The sequence below is a fragment of the Miscanthus floridulus genome, chromosome 19 (genome assembly GCF_019320115.1).
Source record: "Miscanthus floridulus cultivar M001 chromosome 19, ASM1932011v1, whole genome shotgun sequence".
NCBI classification, from domain to species: Eukaryota; Viridiplantae; Streptophyta; class Magnoliopsida; order Poales; family Poaceae; genus Miscanthus; species Miscanthus floridulus.
This window is the reverse complement of record NC_089598.1, coordinates 22,161,535-22,177,317: the sequence shown is the minus strand read 5'-3', so window position 1 is coordinate 22,177,317 and position 15,783 is coordinate 22,161,535. Positions and strand designations below refer to the sequence as shown.

Below are 15,783 nucleotides of genomic sequence, written 5' to 3'. Positions count from 1 at the left end.
GAGCACCCCCTCGCACCCTTGCCTGCGCCTGCGCCTGCGCCCGCGCCCCACCGCCTCCCAACACACGGCCATGGCGGATGCGGCGGTGGCGACGGATCTACACCAGGTAGGCCTCCTCCTCCTCCTCTCTCTCTCTCTCCTCCTCCTCTTCCTCATCCTCCCGGATATGCTTTCTAGGGTTCCGGCGAGCTCTCCCCTTATCTTCCCCAACTCCGACAGGTATAGAAGGGGCCGGCCGGGGGAGGAAGGCCGGCCAGGTGGTGGGGATGGCCGCCGGGTGATTTAGGGGAGCTGGCGGCAGCAACGACGCCCCGAGCCAGGTCGGGGCGCACGGAGCTCCGACCATGGTGGCGGCGGCATCCATGGCGGCGACGGGGGAGGGGGAGGGGAAGAAGGTGGCTATGCGGGCGAGCTAGGGTTTCGTCGGAGCTCTGGGGCCGCGGTCGCGGAGCTCCGGCGGGGGCGCCGGAGTCGGGGGGGGGGGGGGGAGTTGCTGTGTTTTTTTCCTCGTAAAAACTCGTGTTCGAGAGGTGTGCGCGTTGAACTTTCACGTGCGCACGCTCTAGCAGCGCCTTTATATATGCACTCTTATTTACAAGAGAGTACACTACGTTAAGATATCCCTTGGAGCCAAAGTTTTTTCAGTTGGAAGCTTCGGGCCCGCAGCTGCACGCTGCAGCCTACTTCACATTCCGTGTTCCTATACGGGCCCCACTGCACAGTATCCGAAGCAAAACCACGTGCTTCAAATCTGAACGGTCCAGATCGTCCTGTCTCCCTTGTCCCTCCGATCCCAGTCGTCCATTCGCTAGGGGTATAGGGTTTTTAGCTCCGCCTCTCCCCCCTCTTCCGCCATCGCGTCGTGAACGGCGGCCAGAAAAAAGAAAAAAAAGGACAGCTCGCCGCACCAATTTCCCCTTCCCTATCGATCTACCCTGCGAGGTTTAATCCGACAGAATTCCACCAGAAATTCAGTGAAGTGCTAATCGCCTGCCTGCCCGGTCTCGTGGCTCTGCGCTGCTCCCGCTGTGGTGAGAAACCCTAGGAATGGTGGAGGTTTCGACGGCGGCGGCGCCTGAAGGGGTGCTGCACCGGCGGATTGAGTTCCACCCAGCGCGGAGGCCGCATGCCTCTGTGGCGGTGGGGGGAGGCGGGTTCCGTATGGAGACGCTGAACCCTGACGCCGCTGGTAAGTCGGGGGCCGGGGCGGCGGTTGGGAGCAGCGAGGGGGAGGCGAGGAGGCCGGAGAAGGCGGACTCCGGCGGGATCGATCCGGAGCTCAGCGTCGCAAGGATCTACCTCGGGAGAATTGTGAGTGCCCAAAGTTGTAGTCTTTTTGAGGATTTGGACTATTGAACTTTCAGTTTTTTTGTAGGGGTTTGGGCGGCACATTAGCAGTGCCTGGTTTGCCTGCCACTAGAGCTGTCAATTTGGGTACCTGAAGTTAAAAGTAGCTGGGATTTTTGGTTATTTAGTTATTTAAAGTGCTTGTTTTGTTCACGCCATGGTAATTTCGTCAGGTTTTAGTGTGGTGGAGAATGGTTTGTAAATTGTAGTTCCTTGATGTCTTGCAGGGTGCTGGTTTGGAAAATCTTGGGAATACCTGCTACCTCAACTCAGTTCTGCAATGCTTGACGTACACGGAGCCGTTCGCAGCCTATTTACAGAGTGGGAAGCACAAGTCCTCATGTAAGTGCTGTTGGTACTGTCAACTAACCGGCTCGACACACGGCCTGTTCGCTGGTTGGTTTCTGGGCTGATAAGTCCGGCTGGTGCTGGTTTATTGTGAGAGGAAAACACTGTTGGCTGACTGATAAACCCTGGCTGAAACCAACAAGCGAACATGCTTTTGTCAGATGACAATGTTACATACGAGCTTGTGGATTTCAGAGGCAGCAGTAACTGAACTGAATATTATACGCAGCTGGAAGTTAAGCTAAACCAATTTCATGTACTAGTCATTTATTGGTGTGACACCAAAGACAAGAGTACCTCTAATCCTTCATTGCCAAGACTCGAATGGGACAATGTTATTCGTTTTTACTCCACCGCCCAATTTCACCATTTCTTCAGCCTGGATCTTGTTCAGCCAACTAAGATGCAATCCCATATCATGCATGGAACTTTCTCTAATGGTTGATCCAAGATTAGAGCTGCAAGTTTTTGCAGCATGGGGTGGCAACTGAAAAGTTGTCTTTTAATGACAATGATGGATAAGAAGCCCACTCTTCAAAAAAGACTACCATGAAGTTGTTCACTAGTCTGAACATTGTACGTAATATCTATCGTAGTTAATACATTTCGAGATCCCCAGTCCTACACCAATTTATATTTTCTGGCTATCTGATGAGCCACGTACAATGAACAAAGTATTAAGTAAGTTCATACCGGAATGTTACTTTTTTTGTGTTCCCTCTAGTTGGATGTATTCAATTCACTGCACTCAATGTTCAGGATTCAAAGTTGACCCATTCTCATGTGTGATGAGTTGATTGCTCTTCCTGTATTTCCAAATCAGTCATCCCGCTGGTACCGTATTTGACGTTGTTCATCTTAATACAGGATCTATTTCTTGAAGATGAGTGTGCGTATGTGTATTCACTAGTGGGGTGTGGTATTTTTTGTATATACATATACATGATGCATCAAGTATTCAAGTTATTCGTTGTAAACTTGTTACTTGTTCCCTATTTAGTTATGAGATAGTAAGGCAGCCAGACAATGCTTTGCACTTGTATCTGCACTCTGGAAATTGATAGGAAATCTGCTATCTGATGCTTAATCATCATTTCTGTGCCTGGATTTCTCATGGCATGACAAATGCCATGCTTTCCTGTATGTTTGTATGTGAAATATACCACTAGTATGGAAACTCTTACTGATCTGTTGTAAATCACCATAACTGCTATAATTGAGCTGTTGTTCCATAACCATGATGCATTTCTGTATGGAGTAGAAATAATGCTACTGATTAAGTATGTTTTCATGACAGCCTTTTTAGAAATTGTTAAACAAGCAAAAATCTACTCTTATTTTTGCACTGTGAGGTGTTTGTTTTATTGCTGTTGCTAATTTTTCTCTCTTCCCCTGAAGGTCGGACATCTGGATTTTGTGCATTATGTGCTCTTCAGAATCATGTCAAGACTGCTCTAGAATCAACTGGAAAAATAGTGACACCATTTCGTATTGTCAAGAACTTGCGCTGTATCCTTTTGTCTTCTCTATGAATTAAAATGATTGAAATCATTTTAAAGTTAGGTGATTCTGCAATCTTGCTTTTATTCTATAACCAGAATTGGATCTTTAACCGCACAATAGGCATTTCTCGCACTTTCCGCAATTCAAGACAAGAAGATGCACATGAGTTAATGGTTAATTTGCTTGAATCCATGCATAAATGCTGTTTACCTTCTGGGGTACCGAGTGAGTCTCAAAGTGCTTATGACAAAAGTTTAGTTCACAAAATATTTGGTGGCCGCCTTAGAAGTCAGGTATGCTCTGTGCATTGTTGAAGTTAATCCCTTGGCTGGCAGAAGAGACCGCATTCCCTTATCACTAGTTGGTCACCTTATCTGTGCTTACAGGTCAAATGCACGCGTTGCTCACATTGCTCCAATAAATTTGATCCTTTCTTGGACCTCAGTCTTGATATTGCCAAGGCCACGACTTTAGTGTGGGCACTTGAAAATTTTACTGAGGATGAGCTACTAGACGGGGGTCAAAAGCAATACCAGTGTGAACGCTGCAGGCAGAAAGTTGTAGCAAAGAAACGGTTTACAATTGATAAGGCTCCCAATGTCTTGACAATCCATCTGAAGCGCTTCAGCCCTTTCAATCCTCGTGAGAAGATTGACAAAAAAGTGGACTTCCAACCGATTCTCGATTTGAAACCATTTGTTAGTGACTCTAAAGTGAGTAGTTTGTTTTGAAATTCCTCGCTTTATGTTGTATGCTTTCAGTTAACTTATCTTTAGCATTTTCATCTTGTTTCTCATAGTATTATCATTCATCTTGATTATTGGTGCAGGGTACAGATTTTAAATACAGCCTTTATGGTGTCCTAGTCCATACAGGTTGGAACACTCAATCAGGTCATTACTATTGCTTCGTTCGTACATCCAGCGGGATGTGGCACAATCTTGATGATAACAAGGTCTAGTATGACTTTAGTCTTTCCATGAAGTTTTGCTCATTCTGTTTGTAGTTCACAGTGCTACTACTAAATTCTACTTTGCACGCTCATTTAGTATCCATGTAATTAACATTTATCAAACTACTCTGAGATTTTTTTCATGTTTAAGTCCTCTAGCTCCATGGACACTACAAAGTTTGTCTGGTCTACAATTTTATTCTCTACCGTTTAAAAGCTTTATCGATGTCTCACACAGTGCATACACCAATTTAATTTGTTATTGAATCCTCCAAATTCTCTTCAAAGCAGCGAGTGTTCTTTAGTTTGTTGCTCTTCAAGAATATACTATTATCTCCATGGTTCTTAAGGCGTTAAGTCGACAAGTGGTGACCAACTCCCTCACAACGCGTAGCCACATACGGCACATGGTGAAGCGACGCCATAGACATATCCTAAAACAAACTAAGGTAATAAGTAGTCACAAGATTAATAGTTGTCCACAATTTCACACCACATTACAAAATAAGGTAATAAGTACTCCCTCCATCCCGCTATAGAAGGCGCAACTCCCTTCCACAGAAAGACCAAGAAGGACTTTTACTCCATCTAACAACTAATTTACTGTGCGTTGATGGCCGTGCAGCTGTTTTTTTATTCACACGTTTATTCGGCCATCTCTCATCCAGGCGCGCTTGGCCAATCAAACGCTTGCTCCACGGTGCAGTAGCATGCACGCAGCATGGTAGTAGGAACAATAAATGGTGCGTGTTTGCATGCCCGTCAAAAAGGAGAGTGAAGTGAACCGCGCCCTCTATTACGGGACACATGGAATTTTTCAACAATCAACACCCAACTCTTGGCTCTCATCTCTCGATATCTGTCGTCGTCATCAAACTCATTAGCATTGTTAGCAGCACCCAAGTATTCTCCCATCTTTTTCCTTAGTTCAGTATTAGCCTCTGGACATGGAATCACATCTCCATAGCCACCAGCTAGATGTTTCTTAAACCTTTTAATTCCTCCTAGAATCCTCTTGTTGCAAAGCTTACATGTTACCTTATCTCGCTCCTTAGGGTCTGCCCAATAGCCATAATCCCATCTTGGATCTTTTGAGTGATGGATAAGTCTCATGTGTGGCTGGTCTTTGTGGGGCTATGATGCTCACATGGTCATGGTCCTTGTGGTTGTTTTTCTGTTTTTAGGACAGCATCTTAGACTAGAGGACAGCATCTTAGAGGACAGCATCTTAGACTAGAGGACAACATCTTAGCTAGGACAGCATATTAGCATCTTAGACTAGCATCTTGGCATATGCTTGGCTGGCTAGCAGCCTATAAATATGTAACCCCAACCCCTTGGGTTGGCATGGCATTTGTGTGAGCTTGTGTGAGAAATAGACAAGAAAATTGCCCCAACTCCTAGTGTCATCCTCTCTCGATGAGAGTAAGAATTCTCCTACTACCAAGAGTGAGAATTCAGCGACTAACAAGTGGTATCGGAGCCGTATTATCCTGTAGCCTGAGCATCTCTTGCTCATCTTCTCTCCCAGCCCCACAACAGCCCCAGCTGTTGGCAGCAGCAGCTCCTCCGGCCGCTCCTGTTCACTCCTCTCCCAGCTCGTCTGAAGCAGCCCTCTCCCCACGCAGCAGCCCCCCGGTAGCGCGTCATGTCCGCAGGGCAGTCTCAGCGCTCGGTCGCCTCGAGCACGCGGCGTCGGCAGGAGGCCGAACTTGCCGCGGCAGAGGAACGCGAGCGAGCGGCGGCAGAGACCGCTGCGGCGGCGGCAAGGGCGTCGAGGCTAGCAGCGGCGGAGCTGGCAGCAGCCAGAGCGGAGGCGGAAGCAGCGGCGGCGGCGAATGCAGCGCGTGCGGCGGCGGCGGAGGTCGAGGCTCTGCGCGGCAGCATCGGCAGCTCCATTTCCGCTGACGACACCGCCGACGCGGACCTCGAGCTGCTAGAGAGGGAGGCAGCGCGAGCGCGGGCGGCGCAGTGGACAGCCGCGCACGTCCACGAGCGTGGCGGCAGCCCAGACAGGCGCGGACGCGCTGGCGGCGCTCCTGGAGGAGGCGCGCACGGCGGTGGCGCTCCTGGGGTAGCCGCGCACGCCCACGAGCGCGGCGGCAGCCCAGACAGGCGCGGACGCGCCGGTGGCGCTCCTGGAGGAGGCGCGCACGGCAACGGTGGCGGACGGGTCGATGGAGAGCGCGGCCTTCATAGGCAGCGTGGCTCTCTCTCCCCGGATCGGTACCGACGGGTCGATGGAGAGCGCGGCCTTCACAGGCAGCATGGCTCTCTCTCCCCGGATCGGTACCGTGGTTACCACGGGCTCCAGGCTGTTGTCAGGGACGTCGGTCCCGGCGGTGGGTGGCCTACCCTCACCAAGACCAACTACGTCGAGTGGGCTGCGGTGATGAGGGTAAAGCTCCAGGTGCGGCACATGTGGGAGGCAGTCCGGTACGGCGACGTCGACTACGACCTAGATCGACGGGCGCTGGATGCTCTCATCGCTGCAGTCCCGCCCGAGATGCAGTTCTCGCTTACCAGCAAGCGGACTGCCAAGGAGGCTTGGGACGCCATCGCTGCGGCACGCATGGGCAGCGACCGCGCCCGCAAGTCCACACTGCAGGCACTTCGCAAGGAGTGGGAGAACCTGGCTTTCAAGCCAGGTGAGGACGTTGATGACTTTGCTCTCCGTCTCAACACTCTGTTGCAGAAGATGGTGCAGTTCGGCGACGACACCTACGGCGAGGAGAGAGCTGTCGAAAAGCTCTTCCGCTGCGTCCCCGAGAAGTACAAGCAGATGGCTCGCTCGATCGAGTCGCTGCTGGATCTCTCCACGATGTCGATCGAGGAGGCGATAGGTCGCCTCAAGGTCGTCGATAGTGATGAGCCACAGTCCCTCTCAGGGCCCATCACCACTGGCGGGAAGCTCCTTCTCACTCGGGAGCAGTGGCTTGCCAGCCAGGGTGACCGGAGGAAGGGGGAGCCTTCTTCCGCGACAGGCGGCCGCAAGCGTGGCAAGCCACGCAAGGCGCGCAGAGACGCCCAGGCGGGGGCTCGAGGACGTGCCGAGGGTGATGCCCGCGGAGGCGCCCAGGGCGGCGCCGCCGGCAGACACAAGCCGGCACGAGACGACGCCTGCCGCAACTGCGGCCAGCTTGGCCATTGGGCCAAGGACTGTCGACAGCCACGACGCGGTCAGGCCCACGTCGCACAGGCGGAGGAGGAGGAGCCGGCTCTGTTCATGGCACATGCCAGCATCGAGCTACCTCCAGCGGCACCGGCCGCAGCGGCTCTCCTCCACCTTGACGAGCCAAAAGCACACGCCCTCCTCGGCGACAGCTCCGGCAACGACAAGACTGACGGGTGGTGCCTCGACACCGGCGCCACCCATCACATGACCGGTCGACGGGAGTTCTTCACCGAGCTTGACTCTAGCGTCCGAGGCTCCGTCAAGTTTGGGGATGCCTCCGGCGTGGAGATCAAGGGCGTCGGCTCCATCATCTTCACCGCCGTGTCTGGTGAGCACAGGCTGCTCACCGGAGTCTACTACATCCCCGCGTTGAGGAACTCCATCATCAGCTTGGGACAGCTGGATGAGAACGGTTCGCGCGTGGTGGTTGAGGACGGAGTCATGAGGATTTGGGATCGTCGTCGTCGCCTTCTTGCCAAGGTATCCAGAAGCGCAAATCGACTCTACGTCCTTAACGTGCAGGTGGCACAACCCCTCTGTCTCGCTGCTCGTCGGGACGACGAGGCGTGGCAGTGGCACGAGCGTTTCGGGCACCTTCACTTTGAGGCCCTGAAGCGGCTCAGTGCCACGGAGATGGTGCGAGGCCTGCCGTGCCTCGACCATGTGGAGCAGCTCTGCGACGTCTGCGTGTTGACGAAGCAGAGGCGACTCCCCTTTCCCCAGCAGGCGAGCTTTCGAGCCAAGGAGAGGCTCGAGCTCGTGCACGGGGACTTGTGTGGCCCGGTGACACCGGCCACACCGGGAGGACGACGCTACTTCCTGCTGCTCGTCGACGACCTCTCCCGCTACATGTGGGTGATGGTCCTCGGCAGCAAGGGAGAGGCTGCGGACGCCATCAGACGCGTGCAGGCTTCTGCGGAGGCGGAGTGCGGCCGCAAGCTGCGCGTGCTGCGCACCGACAACGGCGGCGAATTCACGGCGGCTGAATTCGCGTCGTACTGCGCTGACGAGGGCATTCAGCGCCACTACTCCGCGCCGTACAGCCCGCAGCAGAACGGCGTCGTCGAGCGGCGCAACCAGACGGTTGTGGGGATGGCTCGGGCCCTCCTCAAGCAGAGGGGGATGCCGGCTGTCTTCTGGGGAGAGGCGGTGGTGACGGCCGTCTACATCCTCAACCGCTCGCCTACCAAGGCGCTCGACGGCAGGACGCCGTACGAGGCTTGGCATGGGCGCAAGCCGGCGGTCTCCCACTTGCGGGTCTTCGGCTGCCTCGCGTTCGCCAAGGAGCTTGGCCACATCAGCAAGCTCGACGACAGGAGCACTCCGGGAGTGTTCATCGGCTACGCGGAGGGCTCGAAGGCCTACCGCATCCTCGACCCGAAGACACAGCGTGTGCGCACGGCGCGCGACGTTGTGTTCGACGAAGGGCGAGGATGGGCGTGGGACAAGGCGGTGGACGATGGCTCGGCTCCGACTTACGACGACTTCACTGTCGAGTACGTCCACTTCGAGGGAGCTGGGGGAGTAGGCAGCTCTTCTTCGGCGAGCGCGTCTACCCCAGTCCCCGAGCCTCCACCGACCCCGGCGCCTGCTACTCCAACAGCTCCACGCTCTCCAGCCAGGACCTCGGCTGCGATGAGTTCTTCGCCGGCTTCACCACAGCCGGCAACGCCACGCACTCCAGCACCGACAGGCACCTCTCCGGGCACGTCTACTCCAACACCAGCTCGTGTCGAGCACAGCCCGGTTGAGCTCGCTACTCCGCTCTCTCACGACGAGGAGCGCATCGACGCGTACCACGACGGCGAGCCGTTGCGGTACCGTACGATGGAGAACCTTCTCGGCGACCAGTTGGTGCCGGGACTGGTGCCTCATGACCTGGAGGACCTGGAGGCGCAGTTGCACCTTGCGTGTGACGACGGCGAGCCTCGGTCGTTCGCAGAGGCCGAGAGACACGCGGCATGGCGCGCCGCGATGCAGTTGGAGATGGATGCGGTTGAGAAGAACCGCACCTGGGAGCTTGCTGACCTTCCTCGTGGTCATCGCGCGATCACCCTTAAGTGGGTGTACAAGCTGAAGAGGGATGAAGCCGGTGCCATCGTCAAGCACAAGGCTCGCTTGGTGGCACGAGGTTTCGTGCAGCAGGAGGGGGTCGACTTCGACGACGCCTTTGCTCCCGTGGCACGGATGGAGTCCGTGCGACTCCTCCTTGCGCTAGCTGCCCAGGAGGGCTGGCGTGTTCATCACATGGACGTCAAGTCGGCGTTCCTTAACGGCGACTTGAAGGAGGAGGTCTACGTGCACCAGCCGCCGGGATTTGCGATCCCCGGCAAGGAGGGCAAGGTGCTCCGCCTGCGCAAGGCCCTCTATGGCTTGCGGCAGGCACCGAGGGCGTGGAATGCCAAGCTGGATTCCACGCTAAAGGGGATGGGCTTCGAGCAAAGCCCGCACGAGGCGGCCATCTACCGACGGGGCAATGGAGGTAATGCCCTGCTGGTGGGTGTCTACGTCGACGACTTGGTGATCACCGGCACCAAGGATGCGGAGGTGGCGGCATTCAAGGAAGAGATGAAGGCCACCTTCCAGATGAGTGACCTGGGGCCTCTCTCCTTCTACCTGGGAATCGAGGTACACCAGGATGACTCTGGGATCACGCTTCGACAGACCGCCTACGCCAAGCGCGTCGTTGAGCTAGCTGGGCTCACCGACTGCAACCCAGCTCTCACTCCGATGGAGGAGAGGCTGAAGCTGAGCCGCGACAGCACGACGGAGGAGGTGGACGCTACGCAGTACCGGCGTCTTGTGGGGAGCCTTCGCTACCTCGCCCACACACGGCCGGACTTGGCATTCTCCGTCGGCTACGTTAGTCGGTTCATGCAGCGACCGACGACGGAGCACCAGCAGGCTGTGAAGAGGATCATCCGCTACGTTGCGGGGACTCTCGACCACGGCCTCTACTACCCGAGGTGCCCTGGGGCGGCACACTTCGTCGGGTACAGCGACAGCGACCACGCCGGCGACATCGACACCAGCAAGAGCACGAGCGGGATCCTCTTCTTCCTCGGCAAGTGCCTCGTTAGCTGGCAGTCGGTCAAGCAGCAGGTGGTGGCCCTGTCCAGCTGCGAGGCCGAGTACATAGCGGCCTCCACCGCTTCGACTCAGGCGCTCTGGCTTGCTCGACTGCTTGGTGATCTCCTCGGCAGAGACACTAGAGCGGTGGAGCTCAGGGTGGACAGCAAGTCCGCTCTGGCCCTGGCAAAGAACCCCGTGTTCCACGAACGCAGCAAGCACATCCGGGTGAGGTACCACTTCATCCGAGGCTGTTTGGAGGAAGGGAGCATCAAGGCGAGCTACATCAACACCAAGGACCAGCTTGCGGACCTGCTCACCAAGCCCCTTGGGAGGATCAAGTTCCTTGAGCTCTGCTCCAGGACCGGGATGGTTCAACTCTCCCACAAGACGACGCACAAGACTTAGGGGGAGAATGATGGATAAGTCTCATGTGTGGCTGGTCTTTGTGGGGCTATGATGCTCACATGGTCATGGTCCTTGTGGCTGTTTTTCTGTTTTTAGGACAGCATCTTAGACTAGAGGACAGCATCTTAGAGGACAGCATCTTAGACTAGAGGACAGCATCTTAGCTAGGACAGCATATTAGCATCTTAGACTAGCATCTTAGACTAGCATCTTGGCATATGCTTGGCTGGCTAGCAGCCTATAAATATGTAACCCCAACCCCTTGGGTTGGCATGGCATTTGTGTGAGCTTGTGTGAGAAATAGACAAGAAAATTGCCCCAACTCCTAGTGTCATCCTCTCTCGATGAGAGTAAGAATTCTCCTACTACCAAGAGTGAGAATTCAGCGACTAACATTGAGTTCAGTGGTCTTCGTTTTGGATCATTCCTGGGATCATATGCAGCTGGACTCTCCACTCTGTTGTTGCCTTGTTGGCTGCAGAGCAGAGAAGAGCCAAGCACAACTAGTCAAGCTGTAAGATTAAGCAGAGCCAAGCCAAGCCAAACTCAAACAAGCACTAGAGTAGAGGAAGCACAGGGAACAGAGCAGAGTGAAGGCAAGGGAAGGGAAGACCTAGGCACTAGGGTGATGAAATGGATTGAGCGTGCGCTGACTGGAGAGAGGAGGGGAGAAGCAGAGCCGCGGACGTGCGGAGACCGGTGGAGAGGCGAGGTCATACGGATTAGGGACCAGCGGATCCGCACGGGATCAAGGTTGTAGACAGGCGGAGATGCCTGGGGATCCGCTCTAGGTTCTACCGCGCTGCCCTCTCCTCTTTCCCTTTCTCTTTTCTGTTTCCTTCTCGATTGTGCCTTGATTAGCAGATATAGCTGCTCGAAACCCTCAATTTCCTGCCCCCTCACTCGGTTTCCCTCTTGATTTTATTCTCCGCCCACTCATCCCTTTCGTGCCTGGCACCTCTATGTCCCGCGAGACCACACCTATGGCGTCCGCCTCCATCCTACAGGATGCCCAGGCGATGCCAACGCGGACTTCTAAAGGCGAAGCGAACGCCCAGAACCCAGCACACGCCTGGACAATAAGGCGACGCCTTAAGAACCATTATTATCTCCATATCAGAAACATTAATACATATTGCTGAACTGAGATTTCTGTTTCAATGTTGCTCATGCAAGTTAGCCAAATTGTTGGTTTAGGGGTTTTAGAAAGTGTTACCGTAGATTTATTCATGGTTCCCTGTCATTGATCTCACTTACTATCCTGTTTTGATACATTGCTTTTGTTCATTTGATGGAGAAGAACCATTGGCTAGATTGGCAACAAATGAGAGAAGAATTGTATTATATGATGAGCTACATTGTGTCATGTGTGCTACTTTCACTCTGTGCCCTTTGGCTACTTGGGCAGACTCTAGTTTTTCCTCACTGATTCTTATGGGCATCAACTGCAGGTGCGCCAAGTTCGTGAGGCAGACGTATTGAAGCAAAAGGCTTATATGTTATTTTATGTACGTAACAGTATTCAAAAGTCAGTGGTCCGCAAAGAGAACATCACTGCTAATTTGCCCATGAAGGAAACCCCTGAAAAGATCTCAAGTCTGAATGGTATTACCCAAGGCAGTGTAAAAGCACAAAATTTGAATGGTGTGTCTCCGTTTGGTGATAAGGCGCACAACACAATCATTGGCTACTCTACAATTTTCAGCAAGACTATAACAGGCCATTGTTCAAAGAATGAGGTCAAAGCTGAAGATGCTCCAGCCTCTCAAAACAATGCCCTGCCTTCCAGACAAGCCCCTGGAGCTCAAAATAATGGTGGTACCTTGCCAACTAAACCGATGCAGTTTGCTGTAAATAGTCAGGAGACAGCTTCCTCCCACCAACCTGCACCATTTACAGGTACTTGTGGTGAACAAGCAGTTGTTGGGAAGCCCTTGCAGGAAATGGAACCTAAGGCTGGTGCGGGGAAAAATACTTCTGTTGTCTGTGTCATTGCTAATGGTGCCGCTACATTGTCCAAGGCAGACAAACTAACTTCTCAGCCTCAAACAGCTCCATTTTCTGAGCCAGCTCCCCATGTAAATGGCACAGCTGCAGAGTTTGCTGCACGGTCTTTATCAAAGAAGGTTTGTATGATGGTCACTGTATGTTTTTCTAAATGACTTCTGAAGGATTCATAGCTTATTTTATTTCGTGAAAATTCCAGGATTCTGTTGTTTCAAATGGTGTGGTGCCTGGCATTGGATGTCTCACTTCCAGTGAGAAAGCAAGGAACTTTCCAGAATCTGTGGATCAAGCTAATGAAACCTCAAAGGCACTTCCTATGAGTCAGGTAGCGCCCCACTTTTCCTCCCTCACTGTGCTCCTTTGTAGATGAACTAAATCAAAATAGGACCACAATTTTGTTAAACATGAGCTGATTTTTATTATATTTGTTACATGTGTCTGTATACAGAACAATACTGCACCAGTAATTGCTCAAGCAGACTGTGGAGTAGAGATCGGCTCTGGTGGTATTATGCATGTTGCCGTGGCTGCTTCATGCAATGGAACTACAGCGAAAAAGGTGAATTTGAAGCCAAAGAAGTTTGTGAGGTATCCTGTTGTGAACATGTGGTTAGGGTCCAGGCAACTGTTGCTAGCTTCACTAAAGCCAGGGAAGAAAGCGAAACATAAGAGAAGTAGAACTAGAAGACGTGTTGTAGCTTGTAAGGACGCGGCAAATATATCTTGTTTGAATGAGCAGTTGACATCAACATCGACCACTGCATGCTCTGAAACTGTAGAATGTACCTCCAGCCATCAGAAACAATCACATGCTAGTGCAAGGTCCAAAGATGATATCCAGTCCTCCAAAAAGAAGCAGAAGGTCGATGGAGCTTGTGTTGGTGCTGGCACAAGTGCACCTTCTGGCAGTGCCGACATTGCAAAGTCTGATCCAAGCTCTTCTGTAGATGCTAATAAGTTTGTAGCAACCCGAGCTGTCAGTATTCGCTCAACAGACCTGATGGAAGCTACTGGTTAGCTCTTCTCTTTGCAGATGCACATTTTATTTTAGACACAAAAGGTACTGTTGCGCCATCAATTCTAACCTGTGATTTGTTTGTTTGCTTGATTTTCAGTTCCGTGCTGGGATGATGTAGACATGCCAAATACAAAGGTTGCTGAGCGGCAACACTCCAAACGCAAGAGCATTGGTTATATCTTAGATGAATGGTGAGCTTTTATCTTTTACAGTTTATTGTGAATACATCTACTAATAGTCTGTCGGTCTTGTATTCATGTTTGAAACGTCCGCATGTACTTCGGACTTCACCATTTTTGAAGGGAACAAATACTTAAATTGAGCTTATGTTCACTTGGCCTCTTTTTTTACAGGGACGAGGAGTATGACAAAGGCAAGACAAAGAAAGTACGGAAATCAAAGCAAGACTTTGGCGGGCCAAACCCCTTCCAGGAGGAGGCAGACTACATATCGCAGCGGAGAATGAAACAGAAATCCTACCAAGGCGAGTCTTGGAACCAGCCTAACACCATAGAGGAGTTGAGAATATGAGAGATGATCCCCGGGACACACATGCTGTTTGTTGTTTCGTTGTAGCACCCATTGGTGAAAGAGTTTATGTTAAAATCATTTAGTCCATAGTTGTTGCCATGATGTTTTAGCAGTTTTGATAGACATTTGAACTTGTGTTCGGTTGTAACGGACTGTTTAGCGGAACAAACGAAGTGAGATTGGTTTATTGCACCTGCTGTTGTTTAATTACTGAAGAATAAAATGATGGTGATGATCAATTATATGATTCAGTGCCTGCCAATGCTGCAATGCTATCTTATCCTGTTGGAATAAATACTCGTTGCATTTGGAATGTAATTCTCCTGCTCTCTTGACTGTGCTGTAACTGTAAGTGTAATAGAGGTTGCAAGGCTGTCGAGATGAAACGAGACGGCGCGGCGCTGCTGCAAACGTATTTCCCGTTGATCTTGTCGGGACCAGACCGGTGGCGTGGTGTTTGTAGGCTTGTAGCTGGTGGTTCCACTTGTTTGTTTTTTTAATAATATAACAGGTGATCCCACTCGTTAATGGAGAGCGGGGGAGTACGAGGCAGTTCACAAGCTGGATGGCTGCATGGTGTGGTGTCCCGCCCTCGACCGGGGAGTAATTGCGGCAACGGGCAGTGATACGGTGGTCGCGTGACGGACACCGCGCGGCGGCGTTGGTCCTGGTCCCTGAGGGCTGAGGGGAAGGGAATCCGTCTTGGATTCAGCTCCGGTACGGTGGCTTTGGGACGCCGCTTGAATGCGCGACCGGGCGCCGGTGCTCTGGCCCGCCGGCCGCCGTGCGGTGCAGTGCTTGGCGTCGCCGGCGTGGCCAGCAGCGCCAAGACATGCTGCTTGCATTGTGGTGGGAAAAGTTCGAACCGGCCACGGATGGGCGAGAAGAGATAGATAGTACGACAGCAGTATGCCCAGCTAGCCCTGAAAGTTTAAACTTGCCTGACGATGAGTCGCGAAAGCCAAGGCACCGCTGAAATGAGGCCTGAACTACAGTACGTGTTTTTTTTTTTTGAGAAAAAAAAGGGCAAAAAAGTTGCGTGTTTGCTTGCAAAGTTGCGTCGTCTGCGGCTGCGCTATCTGCACTGGCACGTTTTCGTTTTTCCCTCCACGTTTATTGGGCCGGCCCGCCTGCTCCTGCGTGTATTAATGCTTGAGCTCGGGTACGTACGTGTAGGTGTAGCGTGTACACTGAACAAATATACGTATATAGGTACTAGTCCAACATCAGCTGTAGATTCCCGGAAACAGGCCCACCACCGGGATCGGCCATTTGAATCGTGGCGCGAGGATCGCCAACAATTCGATCTCGGCTCGATCCCTAGACGTTGGCGAATGGTGATGGGTTGAAATGAACGCATGCGTGGTGCGTGCGCCCCCGATCTTCCAGCCAAACGGCCAGAAGACCCAGCCAATGAAGACACGT

The 15,783-nt window shown here is 52.6% G+C and overlaps 1 protein-coding gene across 3 annotated transcripts; it reads left to right on the top strand.

The window, feature by feature from the left end:
* Positions 1–851: 851 nt before the first annotated feature.
* Positions 852–14,635, top strand: LOC136528142 (ubiquitin carboxyl-terminal hydrolase 23-like). Of its 3 annotated transcripts, XM_066521055.1 has the most exons (11): positions 852–1,311; positions 1,575–1,689; positions 3,094–3,204; positions 3,319–3,491; positions 3,585–3,911; positions 4,028–4,153; positions 12,254–12,928; positions 13,009–13,134; positions 13,258–13,822; positions 13,925–14,018; positions 14,181–14,635. In XM_066521055.1, exons 1-11 carry the CDS (start codon positions 1,048–1,050, stop codon positions 14,356–14,358), a joined length of 2,754 nt encoding a protein of 917 aa, XP_066377152.1. In that variant the 5' UTR covers positions 852–1,047; the 3' UTR covers positions 14,359–14,635. The 3 variants fall into 3 exon arrangements, with proteins under 3 accessions (XP_066377152.1, XP_066377154.1, XP_066377153.1); XM_066521057.1 differs by lacking the exons at positions 852–1,311; positions 1,575–1,689 and adding an exon at positions 1,760–2,271; XM_066521056.1 differs by lacking the exons at positions 852–1,311; positions 1,575–1,689 and adding an exon at positions 1,760–2,376.
* The last annotated feature ends 1,148 nt before the right edge of the window (positions 14,636–15,783 follow it).

Bases quoted from the DNA above. Each gene is read 5' to 3' on its own strand.
- LOC136528142 (XM_066521055.1), top strand. From the start codon at position 1,048: ATGGTGGAGGTTTCGACGGCGGCGGCGCCTGAAGGGGTGCTGCACCGG. The intron at 3,492-3,584 runs GTATGCTCTGTG...CTGTGCTTACAG, and splicing joins GTGGCCGCCTTAGAAGTCAG to GTCAAATGCACGCGTTGCTC. The intron at 3,912-4,027 runs GTGAGTAGTTTG...TTATTGGTGCAG, and splicing joins CATTTGTTAGTGACTCTAAA to GGTACAGATTTTAAATACAG.